Source organism: Micromys minutus (genome assembly GCF_963924665.1).
Source record: "Micromys minutus genome assembly, chromosome: 27".
Classification (NCBI taxonomy): domain Eukaryota; kingdom Metazoa; phylum Chordata; class Mammalia; order Rodentia; family Muridae; genus Micromys; species Micromys minutus.
The window spans coordinates 20782092-20809955 of NC_137962.1; the positions used below are offsets into that span (position 1 = coordinate 20782092).

The window sequence follows — 27864 nt, forward strand, 5'->3', positions numbered from 1 at the left end:
CTAACCAAATAAATTATCAAACGCTAAGGTAAAATGCCAAAGGTTCCTGTCAGGCTAAAGGAGGTTTATATACAAAGAAGACTATTGACTGTATCTGGAGCACCTACCCTGTGATTTAATGTATCATCCAGGAAATAAAAAGTATTTATTATTATGATAAATAATGTATATTTCTTCTTTCCCAGCCATGGACATAAAGCCCAGGATTCACTCTAACCTGCTCTTACACATATCACTACCAAAGGCCAAAAAACATCTTTTAGATACTTTGCCAACTTTCTGTGTAGCCAAGACTGGTTGGTTTTTAAGAAATAACATCCATACAAATGATTTTTGATTTATAAGAAATCTCATAAATGGCAGCACATGCCTTTAATTCTAGCACCTGGGAAGCAGAGACAGGCTGGTTTCTGTGAGTTCAAAATCAGCCTGGCCTCCAGAGTGAATTCTAAGATAGCAGGACTACACACATGAAGAATCTCAGAAATGGCTACAGCCATCTAAAAATAGAAGTCCTCAACTCCCTTATATAAAATTGACTAGCGTACTTGTTATATAAGCTTTTAAGCATTGTGAACACATTTTATCATTAATACCCACTCACATATTAACTGAAGACCTGAGAAGGCTGGGGATATAATTCAATGATAGGGCCCTTACTTAACATGCACAAAGTTCTAGGCTCAACTTCAAAATCCTGTCTTTATTTAGTTAGGAAGTTAACAAACCCATTTATAAGATAGGAGTGTGCATGTACGCACACACAGTGTATGCTAGTACCTCTACTAAGCCAGCTTATTGGCCTGATCAACTGGCTAGTTTTGTAACAAATCAACACTACTGGAATAAACAATTCCAATAGATTGATGAATACAGAAAGCATACCAGCAAAAAATTAGTTAATATTAAAATTAAAACATCTAATGATGTTCAAAAAATTATGAATGTTCCACAGCCAGCAAAAATTAATTTTAGTGTCTCAAGGTTCAATGAGAGATCCTATTTTAAAAACTACACTGGACAGGGGCTGGAGAGACAGCTCAGCTGTTAAAGAAAAGTACTTGTTGCACTTACAAAAGATTCCTGTTTGATCTCTATACCCAGAGTGGTTCACAATGATTCATAACAGGGATCTGATGCCCTCTTCTGACCTCTTTGGACACCAGGCATGTATAGTGTACATATATACATGCAGGAAAAACATATACAAAACATATTTAAGTTTGAGATACAGTGTCTTGATGCAGCTGATTATCTTGAATTCTCCCTGTAGACCGGTCTCTACATCCTGAGTGCTGGGATTAAAGGTGTATGCTACCATGCCTATCTTAAACTAAATTTAAAAGAAAAAAGAGGGGAGCAGGGGCTAAATAAAGTGGACAGCAGTTCGGGAAAACACTCAAGACTTTATAACCATACCTGTATACCTACATACACTTGTGCAAACACAGACAACTATGAAACACGCTTTCAATAAGACAAAAAAAACAACAAAATCAGAAAGAAGCATAAATAAAAATCCCGAGACAACCAATTAAGAATTAAGTCCACAGCCAGGCATAGTGGTTCCTTCACACCTTTAATCTCGGCGCCAGGGAGAAAGAGGCAGACAGCCTCTGAGTTCCGGGCTATCCTAGTCTAAGACAACAAAGGCTACACAGAAAGAAAGGTCACAGTGGTGTTCATCTATGCATATAGAGTTTGGAGGCAAGGGCTGAAAGACACCAAATCTGAAGCAATCATGAGCTATATGAGACCTTATTAACTAGGGTGTGTGTGTGAAGAGAACAGGTAGAAATGGAAGGAGGGACAAGTTCATTATCAAGCAAAGGAAATGCCTGTCTTAACTATTATCCACAATTTATTACAGTTGTGAAGTCAGGATTCTTACAAGATGAAAGTTAATTGTTAACATTTGCTATGTAAACAAGAATAAAAAAACTACAGAATCAACATAGAAGCTGCTATTCAAGTGTACATAGACTAAAAGGCCACTTAAAACAATTCCCTGTATGTTCAGAAATAAAAAGTTGACTTTACATACATCTCAGTACTTCAAGGATTAAATCTGGATCTGTAGTCAATTTTTTTATTTCTTCCATGTTGGCAACTGTCCATATTGGGACAAACTGATCACTATCCATTTGAGATATCAAGTAAAGGTCCTTCGATAAATTTTCTCTGAAAGAAAGAAACAGAACCAATTATAACACACAATTCTAAAAAGTGCCTAAAGCAAAAAATATATTCACATTTATCAATATGTCTAGAGAAATAACAATAGTAGAAACACTAAAATGAATTATGAATATATACTAAATAAAAACTCTCCCTTCTTTTAACTTTTTGCCCATCATAATCAGCACCTAAACATACGCTAGCCAAATGTTTATTGTTTTGTGTCTCCTAGGCAGATTATAGGTTTCATGAAAGAGCTTCAAGGGTTGATACTTTAAAGGCCTTATGGGAAGCTGTAGAGATGTCCTAGCGGCTCAGAGCAGGGAGCCATTTCCCAGAAAACTCAGGTTTGATTCTCAGTACTCATGTGGCAGCTCATGCCACCTGCTAACCTCAGCTCCGGGGGATCAGACACTCTGCTGACACTCTGCTGGCTTCTGCAGGCAATGCATGAATGTGACGCACAAACATGCACAGGCAAAATTCCCACACAGATAAAAGTCTTTGTTATGGGCAAAGGTATGCTCAAAGACCTTTAAAGAAAGACTCAACTCAAGATAGTTATTATTCTATTTAGTTTATAAAACTAAAAGGTGGCAAGTTATTTGTTGGGTGAAGGGTAATAAAAGATTTGTTCCTTTCATCATAAAAGAACACATTAACATCACTGTAATAAAAATTACTTAATAACTTGAAAAATCAGGTGTCTATAAACAATCGAACAATTAAAAAAACTGTAACCTCACAGCATCCCTATTCTTATATGAGTACACTGTAGCTGTTCTCGACACACCAGAAGAGGGCATTAGATCTCTCACCATGTGGGTGCTGGGAATTGAACTCTTCTGAAAGAGCAGTCAATGAGCTATTTCCCAGCCTCCTAGCATCCCAATTCTTTATCAACCAGTATCAAAGTATTTTAAATGATAATTGTCCAAAGTAAATAAAACTGATAGTACACCTAAGACTTCCTACTCACAAACCTGGAGTATCACATATATTGGTGATGCTGATAAGCTACAACTGATATCTGCCAAGATGACTAGAAGTAGTATCATGAACAATCATTCTTATTGCAGAAACTAAAAAAGCTACATAAATTTCAAACACTGTTTCTGCAGACATGAGAGAAAGAGCTTTGGAAGCTTCAAAGACAAAATTACTGAAGTGTTTTTAATAATCCCAGCTCATGGGAGACAGGGGCACAAGGATCACTGTACATTTAAGGCCAGCCTGGGCTAAATAGTGAGTTCCAGGCCACAGCTAGAGACACACAGTGAAACCATGTTTAAAATTCAAAACTAAAATTCAGAGTGGGGAGGGAATGTTGTGAGGCAAGAGACATGACGACAAGACAACAGAAGCAGCTCCTAAGTAACAAGTATGTAAGAACCTTAATTACTAAAATATGCTATAGAAAATGAATTATTCATATTAATTTCAAAACTAGGAATTCAGAAGAAGGTCTGTTGAGAATTCCAGACCAGGCTAGGCTCAGTGAATTCCAGGTCAGCCCTTGTCATCGAAAGAACATCAACTAGATTATAATCAATTACTTCAGCTATTTGTGACCAGGCATACTTATAATTCCAGTTCTTAGAATTTCTCACAAATTTGAGGGTTGCGTGGGTTGCATAAGAAGCCCATCTCAAACACAAAATCACAGAAAAAGAAGTGAGTTTCTTGTGGTAAAATGTCTATTGCTTTTCATGTGTGTAGACAACTCAGTGGAATTAGTGTTGGGACACAGCATAGTGGCTGAGGCCCTGCCTGGCACCCACGAGGCACAGGGTTTCAATTTCAGCACCACTAAAGAAAAAGAAATGGGTGTGTGTATGTGTGTTACAATGTACTGAAATTTTATGGTGCTTAGCAACAATAAATATTTCTATACAATTTTCACCTATAAAACCGTTTTGAAACATTTGCCCAAAAAGACTATGTTTAAGAGAAACCAATGTTAATATTGATCATCAGCCTGTCTTTTTAATGGTCTTGCTAAAATCACTGTTCAAAAGTTAGAAAAGCCAACTCCTAAAAGCAAACTGAGACATTTTTCATTCATTTTATTCTACTGGTTTTAAAAAATTATGTCCACTTAATGCTTATGGAAAAATCAGTAAATACAATCCTAGGAAAAGTATGCAACAGAAACTTCACTAACTGCTGGGAAGAGATACAAATCCAAACATAGGCTAGTTAAGAAAGACATTCAAGAAAGACACCAAAACCCACCACATAAGGAAATAACTTCCTACTCCACAGGCATCTTATGTCTACTCATCAAAACAAGACAAAGAGTATCAATTAAAAAGACTTTGTACCGTGAGAAACAAAATTCCAATTGTTTTTTCAGACATTCTTTTAAATCTTCTGTAGAAATTGTCGAACTGCTTTCTCCTGATGGTAGAAAACAAGAGGGAGAAAACAGTGATGACATTATTATAGGTGCTGAAACATAGTACACACAGAAGTCAGAGTATTCACAAATTAAAATGTAATTTTTTAAATACAAAATTTTTTAATACAAAAGTGTATTTTTAAATTAAGTCTAATTTCTTTCAACTTATATTTTTGGGGAAGTATTTTATATTGACTGAAGAATTATCTTATTGAGCTAGAACTATAATCTCAAAATACAGTAGTAGAATATTCATCTAGCATGTGTGTGGTAATGAATTTAATATTCAGTGCCACATACTTGGCTCATATATTTAAGGGCTGGAAAAGTGCTTTGCCACACAAGTATGAACCCAAGTCCAATCCCCAGAATGCACATAAAAAAGTCGGACATGCTGCCACCACTGCTGCACACTTGCAATCCCATAACAGAGAGGTGAAAACAGGAGGATCCCTGGAGCTCACTAGCCAGGCAGCGTAACCCAATAGGTCAGTCCTAAGCAAATGATAGACTCTGTCTCAAAAACCAAGGTGGAGATGGATCAATCGATTGATCTCTTCCCCTTACCCTCTCCCTCCCCCCTCCCAAACACACACAAACACACACACACACACACACACACACACACACACACACACACAAAACATTTCAAAGGACCATTAACAATAAAAACATTTGGCTACTATGATGTTAAACATCACCCCAATCTCTTTGTAAAAATGTGAAAACCAGAATCAGGCAACTGGCATACTCAGGGAAGCCAGGTGCATAGAGTGAATTCCAGGACAGCCAGGACTACATGGAGAAACCCTGTCTCTAAAACAAAACCAAACAACATACTATCTAACTCTTCCATGGGAATCCAAAACAAAAACCCAAGAAACCCCAAACACAATTAACGTGATGTAAATTTGAAGGTCGACACTAAAGTGTGATATTTGTCTAAGTTCTTTGACAAGCAATACATCCAGTATGAGTCACACTCTTTAAACTCCTTTCATACAGTTTTTCTGGTTTTAATTTTTTGAGACATGAATTTTATGTTGCCTAAACCAACTTGGAACTCAGTATGTTGGCAAGCATGACCTTGAACTCCTGACTCTTGCCTCTACCTCCAAGTCCTGAGATTATGTTTCAGCTATGTAACCGAAGCTGGCCTTAAACATAGAACATAAGCTTTTTTTTTCTTTTTAAAGGAGTGCAAAAAAATCAGAACTTTATTAGAATCTCATACAAATATTAAAGACTAAAAGCATATGTCATCTTCTTATAAAGTGTTTATGTATGGTGTATATAAAGGCACACACATCAACTTTCCATGTGCATACATGCAGAAGTCATCTATCATTCTCAAACTCAGTCTGAGACAAGATCTCTCACAGAACCTGGACTCCATTTTTGACCAGTTGGCAGGATTTGCCTGTGTCTGCTGACCAACACTAGACTACAGACTCAAACCTACCCTGTGCTGAGCTTATATGTGGGCACTGGGGCTCAGGACTCACTGAGCACCTCGAAGTCCTACTATTCTCTCTTCTTAAAACGACTAGTAGAGGGGCTGGAGAGATGGCTTAAGTTTAAAGCACTGGCTGCACTCCAGGGGCCTGAGTTCAATTCCCAGCAACCACACAGTGCCTCATAACTATCTATAATGAGATCTAGTGACCTCTTCTGGTGTGCAGACATACATGCAGGCAAAACACTATAAATAATAAAAATATCTTTTTTAAAAATGACTAATAGTTGTACTTAAATATACAGACAAGCAGATGTATGGAGCTGGATAAAATGTATATAATTTTATTAAAAAATTGTTACTATTCAAGAATTAGTGAATTAACTTTACTAATTAATATTTTCATTCCATGTACATGCAATATTTAAATATTTTACATAATTATTTTATGTATATGAATGTTCTGTCTACATGTATCCCTTCATACCACATGTGCCTGATGCCACTAGAGGTCAGAACAGGATATCAGCTACCCTAGATCTGGAGTTAGATAATTGTGAGCAGCCATGTAGGTGCTAAGAATCAAACCCAAGTCCTCTGGAAGAGTGCTATTAACCAATGAGCCATATCTCTCCAGTCCCTGTGGAATCTTGTTTTTAAAAAGTCATTACAAGGGCTGGAGAGATGGTTCAGTGGTTAGAGCACTGACTGCTCTTCCAGAGGTCCTGAGTTCAATTCCCAACAACCACATGGTGGTTCACAACCATCTGTAATGAGATCTGATGTCCTCTTCTGGTGACTCACATACATAAAATAAGTAAGTAATTCTTAAAAAAAAAAAAAAAAAAAAGTCATTACAAGCTGAAGAGGTAACTTGGTATTAGGAGTGTGAACTACTACTGCAGAAGACCCAGTTTTGATTCCCAGCACCTAAGCTGGGCACACAACAAAGAGTAACTTGGGCTCTAGGGAGATGCAGCCCTATGGCCTCCACAGGCACACGTATCTAGAACATATACATGTACATATCATTAGAAAAAAAGTGTACTGGTGTGTGTTTAAGTATGCATATTAGAGACAACTCTGTAGGGTTAGTTCTTTTGTATTCCTAAACCTGGGCTCTGGAAAAGAAACTTAGACTTGCAGAGTGGCAAAGCACAATTACCCCAAGAGCATTTTCACCTGTGTATTCAATCTTCCATACAGAACTCCTATCCAAATGCTAACTAAATCAATAGTCATTTTCCTTACCTGCAGTGAGATGCTAGATTAGGAGTGAAGTTACCCCTGCCCATTTAAAACACAAACACACACATACACACACACACAAGTTATTGTTTTATTTTCCAAGACAGAGTTTCTTTGTGTAGCCCTGGCTGCCCTCAAACTCAGAGATCTGCTTGGGATTAAAGACAGTCATGAACTACAACCACCCAATTTACTTTTTTTTTTTTTTAAATAAATCTCTGAAATAAAGCACTTATCTTAAAAATAAATTTCATGTTGACAAAGCTGTAGAGCACTTGGTTCAACTTGTAATAATAATCTTAACTAATTTGAAATATGGATCTTTAAATATTTTCTCCTGATAATTTCACTTTTCTTTAATAGGACTTTACAAAAGATTCTCAATTACAAATTTTATGTCTGGGTACTAGCCAATGGCATTTTTAATAAACACCTAACAGTTGTTTGATATAAGCTTCTTTTCAAAAAAGAAAACAAGCTGACCAATGTCATGTTCACTGAACTGATGAATGAAAGATACTAAATTCTCATTTTAGCAACAGAATAACAAAGGTTACCTGAAACATCATATAGTTGGTAACTCAGGTCTTCAGGTCCTAGGATCATTCCATCAGCTGATTCTTCAATGTCTGCAGTATTTCTTGCGGTTTCACAAGATGGAGAATACATTACTTCATATTCCTTACACATTTCTTCTGAAAGTTCTGTATTGCCTGTTTTCAAGAGAAGGAATGTAAACAGGAAGCAACTTTTGAGTCATGACTTCTAAAAAAGATTCCAAAGAACAGTACCATTGGGGAAATGTCTGATGGCCTAAGTTAAGAGTTACTTCTGAAGAAGAGAAAAGGCCTTTTGATCGTGGGTGTGCTAGCACTCTATGTATTCAAATGATAGCATGATTTCTATGCTTACTTTCTGAAAACATTATATGCTGCTATCAGTTATTACTTTTTATTATTTCTATTCTGTGGATAAAGGAAATAAGCTCAATGAGGTTAACTGCCCAAGGCCAGTCACTGATTACCGACCCAAACTAATCTTGTAAGAAATAATAAATGATTACTACAGATGAGCCAGATGCTGACCCAGAAGCACACGTAGTACTTGAAATTACTGACTGCTCATGTAAGGCATAAAAAAGCATATACAAATACAAGCTCAACATTCATAAATACATTTCATTAAATCTTTGTTTAGCTCTGAAAAGCCCTCAAGTGTTCAAGATAGAAGCTTGGCCGTCAGTACAGTGAAGTTCTGGATATACTTCACTAGTAAAATTCTAACTGTGCACACAGTAATCTGCTGAGCAGCTCACAGTCCTACAAGCTATTAGGAAATGATGGCACCTGAAGAGGTAGAACCTATTTGAAGGAAGGTGTCTCAGCTCTTTTCTCCCGGGCTCTAGGTTTCCTGGCCCCAAGACAGGAGCAACTCTGCTCCCTCAGGAGACTCCCAGTCATATCCTGTCTCCCCCAAAGCCAAAAGTAATGGGACTCAGTTACTATGAACCAAAACCTCATGAGCCAAAGTGAATCTGTCTTCCTTAGTTAATTTTCTTTTCTTACATTTTGTGCAGCACAAACATTAACACATCAAATAACAAAAGGCTATTATTTATTTCAAAGTTGTTTGAGTTGATCTGACCACACATTTAACCAATATGCAATCTTTCCAATAAGTAGTTTCGACTTACCCTCAGGGTGAGATCCAGATGTGGCTGCAGTTTCATGCCAAGGTGTTTCAGTTACAGGAGTGCCATCTGGATTTCCAGAAGGAATTTCTTGCCATACCTTGGCATTAGGATTTAAACCTGTGCCTTTAGATGTCACCTGCTAAACAATCAAAAAATCTGTGTAAAATATAGATCAGAGCCCCCCCTTTTAAAAGTTTTCTTTTAAAAAAGATTTATGTATTTATACAGCATATGTAACACCAGAACACACCAGAAGAGGGCATCAGATCTCATTATAGATGGTTATGAGCCACCATGTGGTTGCTGGGAATTGAACTCATGACCCCTGGAAGAGCAGTCAGTGCTCTTAACCTGAGCCATCTCCCCAGACCCAGCCTCCCCCCCCCCTTTTCTATTACTTAAATTTGGAAAAAAAAAAAGAACAAATGAATAGATAAGTAGTACATAAGTATTAGACTGTAATTAGATACATAGGTATGTCCCCCCAGAGGGTCTCACTACATAGCTCAAGCCTATGTGCAGTTCAAGTGTCAGTCTATCTACTTCCTAAGCATCAGAATTACAAGTATGCACGTCTACACCCAACCAAATGCTAGTTATCATCTGTTTGAAAATATAAAACTTTAAAAATAATTGATAAAAATAATGAAATATGGCTACCTATGTAATAAAAAAATATATAACTCTACAAAACACCTGTCTTGTAGAAAAAGGGTCTCACTATGAAGCCCAGGCTGGCTTAGAACTAACAATGTGCCTGTTTGTATCACGCGAGCCTTGGATTCAAGGTGTATACTAGCAAGCCTAGCCCTTCTTAAAATACTGCCTTAGCAGGTGGAGGCATGTTCAGAATCCCACACTTCATAAGCAGAGGTAGGTCAGAAGTTCACGGCTGGTATCAACTACACAACGAGCTTGAGGTTAGGCTGGGCTACATGAACTCTATCTCAAAAGAACAAACAAAAAATAAAGAAAATACTATTTTACCCCAACCTACTTGAAGATGTCATAAAATTTAACTTATCCATATGTCTGTATCAAAAAGCCATACTTTTGGTTATAGATGTTTTCAGAATGTATCACTTTTATAAATAAGTAGTGACAGATTGATCTTAAGTCAAAAGTGTTTTGCTTGGTGGTTTTATTATCAGTATTATTATTACAACTTACTATTTTTACTTATGTGAGGCTGCATGAGATTGTGTACAGCACATGTGTGGGTATGAAGGTATCAAGAGAGGTCAGAGGGCATCAGATTCCCTGGATGTGGAACCAGCAGAGGCTATGAGCTGCTCACAACAAAACTCCTTTCCAGCCCCCTTCTAATTTTAAAGGTGTATTTATTTACTATACGTGTATGCACAGATATCAGAGAATACCATGCAAGAAGTTGGTTCTTTCTCAACCATGTGTGCATCTTTGAGATGAAACTCAGGTAGTCAGGCTTAGTGGCAAATGCTTTTAAAGGCATGCACCACCACTGCCTGACACCATATGTCTTTCTTAACTGCTTACTTTTTTTAAAAAAAGATTTTATTTATTTTCTCTATGTGAGTACAGTGTTGCTCTCTTCATTCGCACCAGAAGAGGTATTGGATCCTATTACCACCTATTGTGAGCCACCATGTGGTTGCTGGGAATTGAACTCAGGACCTCTGGAAGAGCAGTCAGTGCTCTTAACTGCTGAGCCATCCCTCCAGCCCCTGAAAGGTTATGAGGGGCAGGCAAGATGGGCTATGAGGTACACCATTAGTCATGCCCAACAGTCTGATCCCTGAAAACTACATAAAAGCAGAGAGGCCTGGTGATGGTGACATATGCTTTTAGTCTCAGCACTCGTGAGGCTTCTGCAGATAGATCTCTGAATGTGAGGCCTACTGAGTTTGGTCTACAGAGTAAGTTCCAGGTCAGCTAGGACTACACAAAAAAGCACTGTCTCAACAAAATAAAACAAGTAGAAAGAAAACTGACACCAAGTTGCCCTTTGACCTTCACACATGTATCATGGCACATATGTGCACACAATTAAATGCTGCCCACACACTATACACTAAGTTTAATTTTAAGTCTGGAGGAAAGAAGGACCAGACATACCATATTCCATGTCTAAGATAATTCATATATTTTAAGAGCAAGTTCTTAAGTACTCCCCACCACTCTGCCATTAGTTGCTTAAGAGTTGATTAGTGATTGTGAATTTAGTTATAGAATAATTTTGGATAGCAGAACTATGACAAATTTATGATATCCCAAGTCTCCTGTTTGTAAACAACACTCAACTAACACTAAAATTTTGCCAGTGTTATCACTCCCATTACCATGAGCTATGTATTGGTTTGATTTCTTACCATGGTAAGATTAAGGTTGTACTGTGTAGCCCAGACTGTCCTCCAGCTCTGTACCTCCACACCACACTGTTCTTCCTTCTGGACCACACTGCTGCTTCCCTCGCCTCTTCTCACATAGCCAGGCTCTGAACTGCTCCCGTCTCTGCCTCTCAAGTGCACATCTGTATAAGTAATGTAAGCTTCGTACATGCCAGGCAAACAGTCCACTGAGCTACATCACAAGACCTTGAAGCCTTCAAAGAAAACTGTGCTACACACTTTATTCCTTTCCCCCTTCATGTCTATCCTCAGTTCTAAACAGATAGCAGACAATTAAAAACAGCCACCTCAATGTAGCTTAGTAACTATGTAAATATGACATGATCGATACTCTAGACTCACATCTGAATTCAAAACTCACACATGAATAATCATGGTTAATTTTCTTAACTGAATGTGAATTATAAATTGAAGAACTGTACTCTTTTTTAGATTTTTATAGACAGGGTCTATGTAGTGAATACCATGCCAGCCTGGTAGTCACTACACAGACCAAGTCAGGCTTGCAATTCAGAGATCCACCTGCTTCTAAAGTGTGCACTACTGCCCCCAGCAGGATTGAGTTTTAAAAAAAAATGGACATGGAGGTTTACCTGTAAGACCAGCATCATTAGGAAGATGGAAGCAGGAGAACCAAAGAAGCACAAGAAAAGCTTTGCCTATAGAGCAAGCTTGAGGCCAGCTTTAACTAAATAAGGCCTTGTCTCTAAAACAAACAAACAAACAAGTAGAGCCAAGCATGGTACAAGCCTTTAATTTCAATGCTTGAGAGAGTTTCAGACCAGTTAGAGCTACAGAGTAAAACCCTGTCTCTAGGTAAACAGATAATTAATCCATGAAAAGTATTTAATATGAACATCCCATATACTTTTTTATAAAGCATACTGAATTGAAAAAAAAAATATTAGTTTGGTATGGTGGTACATGCCTTTAATCCCAGTACTTGGGAAGCAAAAGCAGATTGATCTCTGTAAACTGGGGTAAGCCTGGTCTAGAATTCCATGCTAGCAAGGCCTGCTCAAACAAGCTTATTGTTATGTATGTTTATATATGTATATGTGTGCTCCAAGGTGTGTATGTGGAAGTTATCTGCTGGTGTTAAAGGAAAGCATCACCTTGCCCAGCTTTGTTTGCTTTTTAGATTTATTTTCAATTATGTATGTGTCTGTTGTATAGATGTGTATGTGAATGAGTGTAGGTGCCAACACAGTCCAGAGAGGATCACTTGGAGCTGGAGTATGGGCAGTTGTGAGCCACCAGATGTGGATGAGGGGTCTTCTGTCAGAATAGTATACACTCATAACTTGAGTCATCTGTATAGCTCTGATATTTTTATTTTTTTTATTTATTCACTTAGCTCCAATATTTTTAAGATATAATTTTACTGTTTATGGAAGCTCCTGCCTTGGCCTCCCACATGGACTCAGCAGTTTTTGCCACGTGATAACAGTGCAGTGCATCCCATCGTTCACACCACCTTCCACAGAGCCAGCTACACTCCCATCGTTCACACCACCTTCCACAGAGCCAGCTACACTCCCATCGTTCACACCACCTTCCATAGAACCAGCCACACTCCCATCGTTCACACCATCTTCCACAAAACCAGTAATGTGTGCTAAGAGCCTTACATGTATACATTCTTTGGGCCACAAATTCTACTTCTTTGATTTACTAAAAGAAACAAAAGAACAGGCATCAAAAACCAAGTGAGCAACAATGCTCACTCATGTTTAGAACGGCAAACGTTTGCAACGTTTACCTACAGTTAATAACTATAGTTCACATGTATTAGAATATACCAGAGCCTTAAAGCCAGGTGTGGCTCTGAGCAGTATGGATGTCAGTTTGTTGTTTACCCTACACTGTTTCTGGAAGTTGCTAGCCCCAGATGAAACCATGCATGAAGCATATAAGACCACCTATAAATCCACAAATGGGAGAAAATATTAAGTGCATATGAAAAATTTTCCACAAAAGCCTTTGTATAAAAATGAAAGTGACATTCTTATAGAAATCTCAATTGTATGAGAATAATGCACATGTACAAGGAAGACTCAGAGACCAAACCAAATAGTATTAGTCCTTCCCTTGGGCAATAGCACCTTTTACTTCATTTTTGTGCTTTTCTATATTTTCCCACATTTAACACCACTTTAATGTTTTTCTAAGTTGACAAGTAAAATCTCACTTTTTATAGTATTTAATGTGATGTTTTAAAGTATACATAAAAATGGCAAAAGAAACTTAAACACTCGTGTATTAACACACATTTTTAAAGGCATGGCAAAACTACTTTTCAACCAAAAAACAAAAAACAAAAAAACAAACAAACAAACAAACAAAAAAAACCCTAAAATCAAAAACCCAAACTGTATTCTGAGAGCCAGGTGTGGCAGCATAAAGCTGAAGTGCTAGCACATGAAAGGTGGAGGAGGAGGAATAGTTATAGGTCAGCCTGGGTTACATGAAACCCTGTCTCAAAAAACAAAAGGATGTGTAAAACTTAAAAGACATTTCAACTGGAAAAACTACCCTTGTTGAGTGTCATAAGGGACTATTCTATCTGCTTTGTTTTAACCCACACAATAATTTATAAAGTTAGAATACAACGACCCAATAACAGACATTAACAAAGTTTAATGTCTTAGAAATCAATTTTGTCAGCAATGAGTAGCAGCTTAAAATGTCTGTGCTGTGTGGGCAGGTGATGGCCACACCTGCGATCCTAGCACTCAGGAGGCTAAGACAGAAGGACTGCTCTGAGCTTACAGCCAGTAGATACAACAAAAGGAATGCTAGGCTAGCAAAGGCAAGATTCTGGGTCAGTGAATGTGAGGAAGCGAAAAATGGAGACTTCTAATCCTTGAAATGACTATCTTCCACTAAGAAATGTTACTTTTAAGGTAAACGTAAGGTAAGCAGGGCTAGACAGCTAATAAGAAAAAGCCAGTATTTGGACCTTGGTAGTCAAGTCTGAAAAGTTTACACTCTTAAACCAATAAACTGATGTTACCTAAGTTTTATACTGCATAGGAATATAACTCTCCTCTCCAAGCAAATGACCTCTAACCCCAATTTTACCTGAAGTGACTAACAATCAGCAAAAATGGATACAGAAAATAGCAACCAGATAAGATCCAGGGTCCCCAAGGTAGAAGTCAATTCAGACTAGTGACCATTTCTATCCCAGGGATAGAATTTCAGTTAAAGATTAATATTCATAGTATTTTTATAATAGTATCTAACCTCTACCACAAAATGCTTATTCTGTCTGTGAGCTTCACTACAGTGGCAGTGACCTTGTCAGTATATTACTGTCCTCTAACACCTTGAAGAATACATGAATACTTAGAACACAGGAGTCACAAGGTCTGTGTACCACATATGTGCAGTACCTGCAAAGGACAGACAGTGCCTGATCTCCTGGAACTTGAGTTATAGATAGTTTCTGAGCCACCATGTGGGAGTAGGAATTGAACCCAGGTCCAGTCTTTCCAGTCAACAAAGGTATTTTTTAATCTCTGATGTATAATGTTAAGTTAGCAAACTTTCTCTTACTTTTAAATGAGAATGAACATGTGAACATATGCTGAGGCTGCAGACACTTACATAGTCCCTATAATTTTAAATGTTTTGGCCTGTCACTCCTCTTAATCAGTTTAAATAGGCATAATATATATATATATATATATATATATATATATATATATATGTTAAATATAATCCTTAACTTACAGAAAACTGCAAAGCAAAAGTTAAGTAATTTGCCCAAGGCAAAATAACCAAATCTAAGCACAATTTGTTGGTCAAGAGTCCAGCTCTTACTTTTTGTTTTAAGAAAGTCTCATTGTGTTGCCCAGGCTGCTCTCAACTGCAGAGGCTCAGGCAAAGCTCCTAGTCTCAAGTAGCTACAACACTCCTGTGTATCAACCACCATGCTGGTTAAAACACCTGCCTTTTTTACATGCAAGATTTACATGGGGATTGAACCCAGGGCCTCAAAGCCAGGTCTCACCCCACTTGATCCATTGCCTCCCGAGTGATAGAATTAAATAAAGGCTGGTGCCCAAGCTTCTATCTGCAGTTATATCATTTGCATTCTTTAACTCTTACATATTAATGTATATTTTAATACAATGCAATAATCTTCAGTTTTTGTCAGTACTAGAGATGGAATGCAGGGATTTATGTGACAAACTCACTGAGCTACAGCCTTTGCTTGTAAACTGGTAGTGTCAATCTGTGATCTCTTATTCCCAGGACACTGATGAGGATAGCCTGGGCTACCCAATGAGTTCAAGACTGGTCTTAGTTAACTCAGAGAAATCCTGAAACTCACACACACACAGACAAAACCCTCAAGCATTTCTCCTAAAAAAGAAAAAGAAGTCTAAGTAGTGATGCAAGAGCCAATCCAAGCAATGGGAGAGGAGGGAGGGCAGGAGTTCAAGCTAATCCCTGATATACAGCAAGTTTAGAGGCCAACCAGGACTATAATGAGACCCTGTTTAAAAACCTATAGATTTCAGTGGTTTTTTTTTTTTAAATCAACAATTTACTAACATATCCACATAACAACTCACCAAACCTCTTACCAGAACGTATTATACAACTTAATACATATGACAGAAACATCATAAATATAACCATGTCAGTAGATAGGAACAAATTACAGATAGGAACTTGAGGCTCAGAAGTTTTATTGAGGTTGTATTTGTCACCTGCAGTTAACATTTGCAGCAATAATTTCCAAATCTTTTTTAAAAGTAACAATGTACAACACAAAACAAAAATTATGAATCTGGTTCATATTAGGTTTTATAAAAAACAAGTTAAGCAAATTACAAGTTACAGGATACCAGAGCCAGAGTCATTTTTCATTTTCGAAAAGATATTAAGAAAATCTATTTTATAACATTAAAGACCTGGACTGATGAGTTTCTCACCATCATTAACCTCATACCCCACTCAACACAGACTTAGACTCCATTTGCAACTACACCAAAATCTTGTTTTAAGCTCCAAGTAGAAAATCAAAGTTTGTAGACTTCAAATGTTTATCTAGTACCAAAAATTTCTTTCAGCCCCAAAAAAATCTAAAGTGACTAGAATCAGCATTTTCAGCACTTGGTTTTTTATAATCTGAAGCACCAAGGGATGTCTGTATCTTTCCTTAAAATTTTCAATTAAGCTATTTTGTTTATACAGATGCTTTGCCTACACATGTATCTGTGACCATGGCATGTAGTATGCAGAGGGCAGAAAAGGGCACCGGAACCCCTGGGACTAGACTTAATCAAACTTGGATCCTTTGGAAGAGTAGTTAGTGTTCCTAACTGATGAGCCATGTCATTCAAAAACCAACTGTTCATAAAATTTCTTGGTAAACTTCTCACAATAAAGAGGCTGGAGCTACTTAGTGCAGAATGTCTGCTCAACATGTAAACTCTGACTGGATGGCCCATCCTACAGAAAGAAAAAGACTAATTATACTCATTATCTGTTCATGCACTTTCTTCCTCTAAATCATTCTTTTTTAAATTAATTTTAAGGCTTGGAAAACAGCTGAGTCAGTGGAGTGCTTGTCCAAGCAAGGATAAAGGCGTGAAATCCATCTCCAGCACCTATATTAAACAAAATTAAACAGAGCTGGTCATGGTGGTGCTCACCTTTAATCCCAGCATTCCAGAGGCAGAGGCAGGTAGGTGGTCCACTAACTCTGTGAGTTCCAGGTCAGCCAGGGCTACATAGAGAAGAAACCCTGTCTCAAAATAAAAACAAAAACCTGCCTTCAAAAATAAAACAAAACGGGACAGCATATTAGTTTGTGTTATTAATTCCAGCACTCTGGAGACAGAATTCAAAGCTATCCTGGTCTACTTAACAAGTTCCAAGCCACTGGAACTACACTATAGTGAGATGACTTGGCAGGTAGATCTGTTTGCCACTTTGATGGATGCAGAATACACATGATGATTAAAGAATAGCAATGACTCCTGCAACCTGTCCTCTGACCTCCACAGGTATGTAACAGCACAAGAAAGGAAATGTGAACAAACATGTATATGTACACACATAAATGTGGAGGAAGGGGCTGGTAGGTCAATCCCAGTCTTAAGGAATTGAAGCAAGTCAGATACCTAGAGCTGGCTGGGCACCCACCATAACCAAATTGGTGAGCTACAAGTTTAGTGAGAAACGGTGTCTCAGAAAGTAAGTAAAAAGCAATTGAAAGAATACACCCAGCATCCATCTTGGCTTCCACAAATGCATATGCACACACATAAAATAAATACATGAGTACAATGGGGAGTGAGGTAAAAAAAACATAAAACCTACAAATATATACACACATCAATTTTCAACATTAACTCTATGTAAACTGTAAAATAGCAAGTACTGAATTTGGGGAGGGAAAGGTGTATCATCACCTTTAATTAGCATAAAATTGCTTTAATTATTAAGTCAGGGCCTCTCTGTACACCTGGCTGTCCTGATACTGTGTAGAACATGCTGGCCTCAGAGTCACTGAGATTAAAGGCATACACCATCACAGCACATAATGCTAATGGTCTTTAAAATGTTAGTATCTGAAAGAGCATTAAACTTGAGCTAGAAAAAGTTTATAATGTTTCAAATTTTGTAAAATCTGAGGCAACAGGAAAATGAAGCATTACTGTTTAATGGGTTCAGATTTTCTTGTTTTTTTAAGATTTGCTTTTATTTATATGTATGTTTCTGTGCCCTAAGAAGCCAGCAGAGGGCACTAGATCCTCCAGAGCAGGGGTTGTGACCTGCCAGATGTGGGTACAGCAAACTGAGCCTGGGTCCCTGGAAGGGTAGCAAGCACCCTAACCATGTTTCCAGAGCTTCAATTTCACAAACTGGATGAGTTCCAGAGATAGATGTAGTGATGTTACATTACCATGTGAATGTCCTTAAAAATATCAAAGAAGGACCTTGCAAAATGGCCGGACTTCCCGAGTTTGAACCCTGAGGCCCATTTTAAGGACAGAACCTACTCCCGAAAAACTGTCCTGACCCCTGTAGTACAACTAAAATTTGTACTATAAATTAATAGAAACTTAAACATTAAACATGAATGTCAGTTTTTCCTGACTGTAATCCCAGCACTTGGTACTCTAAAGAATTGCCTCTAGTCTGGGCTATAGCGATTCTGCCACAAACAACTTTTAATTAATAAACTTACCAGAACCAATTTTTAAAAAACATAGAGTATTTCAAGCAACTGAGGGTATACAAACATCAGTGCCCCCTTATTAAGTGGTTAATATTATCAGAGAAAAATTCAAATAGAGAGAAATCCAATTTTAGTGGTAATTAAAACGCCAAGGGCATTTTATGGGAAGGAAAGTGGTGACTCACACCTTTGATTTGGGAAGCAGAGATAGGCAGAGCATGGTCAATCTACATAGCAAGTTCCAAATCAGCCAGGGCTACATAATGAGGCAATTAAAAAAATAAATAAAAGTTAAGGGTTGGGATACCAAGTGGCAGAGTGCTTGCCTAACATCCACAGGGCTCTGGGTTCAATCATCAGTATTGGGGTGGGGGAGCTGAGGGGCATAGAGCAAACATCCTAGAACTCAGAATTTAAAGAGGATTGCACATTCTAAAATTCCTCCTTCGTAACCCCTTTCATTCTTAGGTGTTTTCCTCACCTTACTTTTACATGCTTACTTGCTCTCCTCCCTCTCAGAAAGTTAGAATTCAGCCTCAGTCTCCATTAGCTGAATCAGGTAAAGGGAAGCAGAGGCAGTCTGTCTTTTTTTTTTTTTTTTTTTAAATGAGTACACTGTAGCTGTCTTCAGACACACCAGAAGAGGGCATCAGATCCCATTACAGATGGTCGTGAGCCACCATGTGGTTGCTGGGAATTGAACTCAGGACCTCTGGAAGAGCAGCCAATGCTCTTTAACTGCTGAGCCATCTCCCCAGAATTTTTTTTTTATTCCCAGAATCCACATAAAGGTGGAAGGAGAGAAACAACACTGTAGAGTAGCCTCTGATCTACATGTACATTGTGGTAACACATATACCATACACAAAAAGTCGTCTTTAATTTAAGCTATGAAATGTATAAGATCATAAAATAAATCAATTATATTGAACAAGCCATTATCAAAATATCATAAAATTGTTAATGTGGTAGGAAAAAAAAATCAGGGTTGTTGTGGTTTTTGGCCTTTTTTTTTTTTTTTTTTTTTTTTGGTTTTTCAGGACAAGGTTTCTCTATGTAGCCCTGGCTGTCCTGGAAATGGATCTATACACCAGGCCAGCCTAACCCACCTGTGCTGGGATTAAAAGTGTGCACCACTCGGAATTCTAACTGATTTTAATGTATTTCAAGACATTAACTTTCAATAAACTACATATGAGAAAATGGCAAACTGAGCCTAAAGTGACTAGCGGGCATATTAACTAAATTTACATAGTAGTTTAGTAGAAAACAGTAATAATTCAGCATCAATATTCATTAGCAAAGGCAGGAGTAGAGGTGCACACCTTTAATCTGAGCACTTTGGGAGGCAAGGGCATGCACTATGTCTAAACTCAAAAATATGCCTTTAATCCGAGGGCTCAGGAAACAGAGGCATTCAGATGTCTGGGTTTGAGGCCAGCCTAGTCTACAGGGTAAGTCCCTGGCCTACACAGAGAAGCCCTGTCTCAGGGGTAAAAAAAAAAAAATTAGTATTTGCACAGCATGGTAATTCCTAAAGCAAACTAGCTCTGCTTACAACAAAATCTTATTTCTTACTTAAAAAGATAGATTTATATGAATAGAATGAGTCCACTGTATAAACTTTTAGTAGTCTGCTTAAAGTATTCAAATGAATACATACTATTGACCTTCGGCATACAATAATTAAGCGTCTTTAACGCCTAATTTTAGGATCCCAAACTTATCAACTACATAAACACCAAGGGAGGGTAGAAGGTAGAACAGTAATGCGGGAAAACAAGAGTATAAAAGATAAGTAGGTATTTGCTTAATATAACAAAACACATGTTTGTGTGAAAGTATCCTTATGTAACACAATACCAAGTACAACGAATATACACAATGAAAATAAAAAGAATTGCTTATTTTATGCCAGACTATCAGGGAATAAGACCACCACCACTTCAGAACACTCTCCGCCAAGTTAGCCTCAGCTTCCAAGTCCATTATACAACCTGTGATTCCTTCCCTCATGAAAAGATTCTTTTTATGGGCATAGTTAACAAATGCCAAGTTGCAAAGTTGCAGCTTTGCTGGATTGACGTTTTCACAATGTAAGAACAATATGATCTGGAATCTACTCAAAGCATTTGCCAGGCAGTCAGCTGATGCTCACTCAACACAACAGGACAGAAACGAGAGAAATTAAACTTCATTATTTGTCTAAGACAGGTAATCACTACCTTGAACTCTCAAACAGGCGGACGGTAGACGGCCCAATGAAACAGTATTCCCACCGACCCAACACCACCACAAAACCCGGCTTTCCCTAAGTTTCTCTCCTTGTAATTTTCCTTGTAACTGGCTCCGAACAGGTTCGCGGAATCAACCCGCACCACGCAGCCGCAGCCCAAGTAACTTTTACAAAAGGTCAGAGCGGTGCCTTTCAAGGCTTCCGACTCCTGTGGGGCTTCGCCGCTCGCACTCGCTCGCTTTCACCCACAGAACGTTCCAGACATGGCGAGCCCGACCCAACAAAATTTTGGTGAAGCTTGGGGGTCGGGGGTGAGGCGGGAGAGCTTTCAACTCTCTTCGAAGGAAAAAAAAAACACGCCCCTCCCCAGTTAACAAGACAAAACCCCACCACGCCCGCATTTCCCCCTCTCCCGCGCTCCCACATGTTGCTCGCTCCGTCCCAGGCGGCCCCGCGAGGCCTCCCTCACCCCCCAACGCGCCCACCTGATCGCCCTTTCTCCGCAGGCTCCGCCCCCCGCCCCCGCCCGCTCGCCTCCTTCAGGAGCTCCATATGGGACACCCTGATCTCCCCCGGCTCCTCACGCCACCTCAGCCCAGCCCCCGACACGCCGCCTTCCCTTCGCCGCCGCCGCGGGCCTCGACCCCCACCGCCTCCTCAGGCGAGCGGAGCGCACGGCCGGGCTTGCAGGCCTGCACGGCCCAGGTGCTGTGTCAGCCTCTCGGCGGGCTCCGCGGCGTGTACGGCCTGGAAAGTCACATGGCGGTGGGACCGGCCCGCGCCCCTAACACTTCAGCTCTTCCCAGAGCCGGACCAGACGACCTAAGCCACTCACCTCAACGAAGAGCAACATGTCTGCTTCTGCTCAGCCCGATCGTTCACGCTGCCGCGACTCCAACTGGCTCACAGGCCCGGGCCCCAATCGGTAGGATAAGGACACTCGCCTTGCCCCTCCACCCGGCAGTGGACCCGGCTCCTCCCCCGCCGTCAGCCGCTGCGCCCTGACCCGCCCAGTCCCGCCTCCCTGGAAGGAACAACTGTTTCCGGTTCTGGAGGCAAACTGCTTCCGGAGCGGAGGTCCCGCCCACTCTCTGCGTGCTTCGCTCTGGTTTGGGTCTTCTCTGGCAGCGTAAGCGAAAGTGTGCGGTCCACGAAGCGAGCGGGCAGACGCCCTCGACGCCGCGCCGTCTGTGCCACGGGTTGTGTAAAACGCTCACCGACGCAATTTTTACTTCTTAACAACAAGCTGACCAACGCGCTCCTAACGCTAGCGCAGCTTCGTAGTTCAAAACCTACTCCGATTAAAGTGCGCCCGCCCTTGCTGATGACTACCCTCCCCAATTCCAACGCAAAAAAGTAAAAGAAAAAAAAAGTAGAGGGAGATAAGATACTATATATACATACTGTGGCTGAATCAGATTCCCTTAGATACAACTTTAATAGAACTTTGCCTCAGGCTCCTTGGGATCAGGTCTTCATTAACATAATGACGCTCCGCTGTGCTGCAATGCACTTCTAATAATAATTAGCCTAAGTCTCTTCTTTATTGGTGTTTTCATAATCAAATAAATAGTATACAAATATTTTAAATATTTTACTGGAGTTATTCTTTCCTTACCGGTCTCGTTTGCTCCAGTTTCAAGCATTTTTTTTTTAATTAAAAAGTTTTGTTTTGTTTTTTGAGACAGGGTTCCTCTGGGTTGTTCCTGGAACTCGCTCTCTAGACCAGGCTAACCTTGAACTCCTTTCTGCCCACTGACTGCTGGGACAACACCTTAAAGTGAGGTTTTCGTTTTCATTAACTCTTGATTGCTTTCTAATCCCTTTTTTTTTCAGTTTTTTTTTTTAATTAAATGCTGTATATGTTGGTGAACCAGGTGTGTGCATGGTGCACATGGAGGCCAGAAGATTGCCTGTAAAGGAGGCAGCAGCAGGTCCCTTGGAATGGGGAATGTTAGAGATGGTGAGCAGCTATGTCGCTGTTGGGAATTGAACCTAGGTCCCCTGCAAGAGAAGCCAGTGCTCTTAATCACCGAGCCATCTCTCCTGCTCTCCATTAAGAAAATAAGATTCCCTTTTATTATCTTTAATTATGTGTTATCTGAGTTTAAGTATGTGCACGTGAAAGGCGTGCCCTTGAAGGCCAGCAGCCACAGAGGCCCCTGGGCCTGGATTTACAGTGGTAGTGAGCCATCCTGTGTGGGTGCTTTCTTAATAGCCAGATCTTCTCTTCAGCCCCAAGGTCTTCCCCTTGTCTTTCGTAAAGATTTGTTTTCATCTCCCATGGATGGTTATTTGCCTGCACACATGCCTGGGAACTGAACCCGAGTCCTCAGCAAAAGCCACAAGTGCTCTTTACCACTGGCCCATCTCTCCAGGCCTAACCTTTCAATTCTCTCCTTTCTGTGTTTTTCTTTTCTTTTTTCCCCTCCCTGTAATGACACCTTAGTGTGTATCCCTGGCTGTTCAGGAACTCACTTTGTAGTGAGTTTGAGGTCGGCCTCAAACTCAGAGCTCCTCCTGCCTGTGCCTGTTTAGTGATGGGATTAAGGCATGCACCACCACACCCAGCCCCAACTTTTCTTTCTTAATCCATATAATCCCCTTTGCTTTGCCTCACAAGAGAGAGAGAGAGACTTTTTCACATTGATACCAAATTCTATTTTCATCATTAATTTAATTGCTGATATTTATGCTTTAGAGCCTCCTTAATTGGCTCACCAGGAGACTCCCACTGTTTTTTTATTTTAATTTTAGAACATTTATTTTATGTATGTGAGTACATTGTACACTGTAGCTGTCTTAAGACACATCAGAAGAAGGCATCAGATCTCATTACAGATGGTTGTGAGTCACCATGTGGTTGCTGGGAATTGAACTCAGGACCTCTGAAAGAGCAGTCAGTGCTCTAACCACTGAGCCATCTCTCCAGCCCGACTCCCATTAAACTTAGTTTCAGATATTTGATCACACTGTGAATCCCGAGGTTGTGTTATTTACTGGAAAAAAAAACAAAACACATTCCTAGTGGTGGTGTCGTTCAGCCCTTAGTACACACCTTTAATCCTAAACAGTGAAGGTAAAGTTAGTTTGTCGAAGCACTCAAGTTTGAAAGTGATGTCTGATTGAGTGGCAGACAGAGTGACAATCACAGAATAGGACATGTCCAGTTCTCTCAAGAACAGTCAAGAAAGGGAAGCAACTTGAGGAAGCAATGCAGAAAGAGGAAGGGGGCAGCTTTACTGAGACAGTTGTGCCCGGACAGGCTGGAGAGAGAACGAACTAGACACAGGTGAAGACAACTAACCCAAGAATGAGGAGTTAGAAGATTAGAGCACGCTGGCAAAGTGAGTTTGAGGCCAAGCAGAGTAATCAATAAGAAACGGAGAGAAGTCGATCTGAATCAGTCAATATGGAGAGGACTTTAAACCAAAACAGCTGAGTTAACCAGCGCCCCTAAACTCAGAAAGAACTAGGAAGGGGTGAGCTTATTCAGAGCAAGTATCTGAGGCTGAGAACACTCTAGGCCTAGATAAGACTGTGCGCATGCTAACGACAGGACTCAGCCTAGGTTAATAGAGGCAGCAAGCCTCAGAGTCACGTACTTCAGGCAAATAAGTTATATTTACAAAACTCTTTCCCACTAGGATAGAAACTTTAGCACTTACCTCCAAGTCATGACATTTTTAGTTTCTTCATGAAAATTCTATGCTATGGTCTTCTTGGCTTAGGGTAATCACAGCAACATAGTAGTATCTCAACAAATGTTTTCAAACTGAAAGGGAAGGATTTTAAAACTTGCCTTTAAAAGGCTTCATATCCAGTTGCCAGTTCATTCCAAGCTGCATGGGAAAGATACCAGAATGAGAGAAATAGTACTGAGTTACTTCAGTTGACAAGCTTTGTGAACAGCTCCCGGAAGAGTTGTACCTTTCTCTCTGTAACATATAAGGGCTTTAAGACTTTCGTAATTTGACAAGGGTAGGAAGTTCTGAGTCTTCCGAACATCCTTAGTAAAGTCTGTGCCATGATCATCTGTAAGAGAGGAGAGAAAACAAGGGCTGTAGGGGTCCCGGGTGAAGTCAGCAGCCGCAGACAATGCTCTGGATGTTAGCAGATGTGCTTAGCGAGAGATCCACTTCCAGGCAGTTTCTCCAGGATAAATAGCAGAAAAGCATCGGAAATGCAAGGGAAACAGAAGCCAGCTCCATGGCATGTTCCCGAGATTACCAACCAGCGCTCACAAAAGGAGAGATCTCCTCTTCAGTGGTGTGCCGTTTAAGAAGTTATGTGGGGACAGAGAAACGTGCCACAACCTTTTCTTCCTTTCTTTTTTTCTTTCTTTCTTTCTTTTTTTTTTTTTATGAGGTGGGGTCTCATTCCGCAACCCAGGATGAACTTGAACTCTCAGCAGTCCTCCAGCCTTTACACCCAAGTGTAAATTACATGTCTGAGCCACTGTTCCTAGTTGACAATGGCATCTTAAAGAGAAACTTTTCATTTGATCTGTATGTGTTTATTAACTTTTTAATTTACTGGCTACCTGGGGTCTGAAGCAGGAAGACCTTGGCCAGTGAGATGGTCACCCGTCAAGTCCCCAGGAACCATACAACAGGAAAATGACTCCCAAAAGCTTTATACACACACACACACACACACACACACACACACAAATCAAAATCAGTCAATGTAGTATGTAATTTTAAGAAATGAAACTCAAGACCAGTCTGGACAACAGAGTTACTGCGAACCCAGAGGAGCGGAGCCGGGTGTACAGCTCAGTGGTCGAGAGCCTGTGGGGCCTGCATGAGCCCAGCGCTCAGTCACTGATAGTGTGCAGAAGGATAGGAGGGAAAAGGAAGGAAAAGCAGCTACTTCATGACTTGGCTTCTCTCTCCCTATGAACTGAAGCACCTGGTTTGTGCTCTGTTGAAGTCTTGAGAGGACTCAACCCAGGACTAATTTTACAATGTTTCCAACAAGGAATCCACATTAGCAAGTTTTTGTGGAGCGCTTAAACTCCAGGGCAATCATTTTTAAAAATATGTAGAATCTATCAAATGATACTATAAAGTGGATGAGACCATTAACACAGAAAAACCACGTAAAGATAGGCGGGGTTTGGCACTGCCAATCCATGTTCACCGTTACCTCTGAACTAGGATCAAGGAGGCAACACAAACTGGGAAGAACGGAGGGGACTCAACTTTCTTTCTAATGTTGGTTCCGTTTGTAAAGTTACCTAGCTAAGCATGGTCATGCACACCTATAACCCCAACGCCTGAGCTGCCCAGAGAAGCATACCCCTTCTTGGGTAGAAAGCAGCCCCTAATGTTCCCTTCAAGTTTGCAAGTCAGCGAGGAGACCCCAAAGCTTGTCAGGCTCTTAAAACAAAACAAGACAAGAACACAGCAGTAAGGGAAACTGGGGATCTTCAAAACACCTTCAGAGTTATCAAGTGATAGAAAAGTTATGGGGAGATGAGGAGCTCGTAGGACACTATTCCCATATAGGCTTAAACCTATTTCAGCAGAGTCCAGGAAGATAGAAGAGATTGGACGTTGGGTTCTAACACCTAGAATGTAATTCTTCAGTGCAGAGCGATGTCTTCCGTTCCTTCTAACATTCCTGCTGCCCAGTGTCTCTTCTCCTCCCCATTCTACAGCCACATAGAATGCCGAGTTCTTTACACAGATGAAGTGTCCCCAAACATTCTAGTCAATGATAGTGTCACAATGGGTCTTCTAATGGCGTCATCCAGATGCCTTCCAGTTTGTCCAAGTCAGGTTAGCCATAACCTCAGGACTACTTGAGGCTTCCTGGTGGACACCTATTAGCATTTACCTGTAGTCTCTGAAAGAAAAAGGAAAACAAAACAAAACAGAAGGAATACAAGGAAATCGCCAAAATGTTCAAACTGTCTGCCAAAAATCGAAGTCATGTCTATGAATCTGATTCAGATGAGGACTCCAAGGACTATGACACCCTGAGAAGGCCCAAAGGCAGCTCTGAGAAGTCAATGAGCTTGCAGTTTGAAATCCCAGCATCCGTTCAGGCCATCATCAGTAGGATTGAGGAATCGCAGTCAATTCGGGCCAAAGAGGTGAGCAGCCGATCCATTTACAGACTTCATTCGGCTTTGTATGACTTTGTACAGCCAGGTGAATATTTTTGTTTGTTTGAATGGAAAAAAATTTTACACTCAAGATAGTTGACTGAATTTTAGGTGACTGACTTCAGGTGACACTGTTACCACACTGACTGTGGATAGATAGCAAGATCCAATTCTCTGTCAGCCTTTCACACCAAAATTGTTCTCACAAATTAAGAAGTCAGTCGATCTGGCGATGATAGTGTATATCTGTAAGTTCAACACTCAGGAGGAAGATGAAGGTAGGGAGATTTTGATCTTGCGTTCAAACTTGTGGCCCAGTTGTTCTGAATATTAATGAGACTTGGCTTTAAAAAAAAAGTGTGTTTTGTGGAAATAGCTCAGCTGGTTGGGGCTCTGCCTGCCATGCCTCACACCTGAAGCTGCTCCCCAGAACTACTTGTCCAACTGCACTCTGGCCTCCACACATATAAGTGGCCCTTTCTCTCCCCTACAATTAAAGATATAACTGTGATTTTAAAAATAAGTTAAAGCTGACATTGGAGTGCAGTGACAGAGCATGAGGTGAACTCTGGGCTCCACTCCAGACTTCCACACAGGGGACAGAGGAAAGGTCAGTAGCCTTGCGACTGCCCTCCACACGGAATTCCCTGTTCCAGTTTCCCACAACCGCCAGCCCAGCGTTTGCTCTTAACAGCTTTATTGGTGGCCTTAGTTACTTTTCTATTGCTGCCACAATCCAAGGCAAGTTGGAAAAGGAAGTGCTCGGTGTGCGGCTCCTAGTTGGAGAGGGTGAGAGTCTGTGATGACAGGGCAAAGGCAAGGCGGGGACCGGCGGAAAGCTTGTATGTTGACCTGCAAGTTGGAGGCGGGGAGAGGACCAGCTGGGGTTGGTGTGGGCTTTTGAAACCCCACAGGCCATAAAAAATATTCAAATATATGAGCCTAT

At 40.2% G+C, this 27864-nt stretch overlaps 1 protein-coding gene across 5 annotated transcripts in view; it reads right to left on the bottom strand.

Annotated features, from left to right (window-relative positions):
* The window catches only part of LARP4 (La ribonucleoprotein 4), a gene marked incomplete at its 3' end in the record, with an annotated part of 40774 nt that extends 18721 nt beyond the window's left edge, over nucleotides 1-22053 (bottom strand). For 2 of the 5 annotated variants that reach the window (XM_080939902.1, XM_080939906.1), the window contains exons 1-5: nucleotides 21639-22053; nucleotides 8977-9115; nucleotides 7841-7996; nucleotides 4503-4578; nucleotides 2045-2181 (exon numbers count right to left, since the gene is read on the bottom strand). In XM_080939902.1, the coding sequence (XP_080796028.1) occupies nucleotides 2045-2181; nucleotides 4503-4578; nucleotides 7841-7996; nucleotides 8977-9115; nucleotides 21639-21656 (526 nt within the window). In that variant the 5' untranslated portion in view covers nucleotides 21657-22053. Of the gene's footprint in view, nucleotides 1-2044; nucleotides 2182-4502; nucleotides 4579-7840; nucleotides 7997-8976; nucleotides 9116-11324; nucleotides 11455-21392; nucleotides 21458-21638 lie in introns of those variants that run through there. The other 3 variants (XM_080939903.1, XM_080939905.1, XM_080939904.1) reach the window with 3 other exon arrangements.
* Between the last annotated feature and the right edge of the window lie 5811 nt (nucleotides 22054-27864).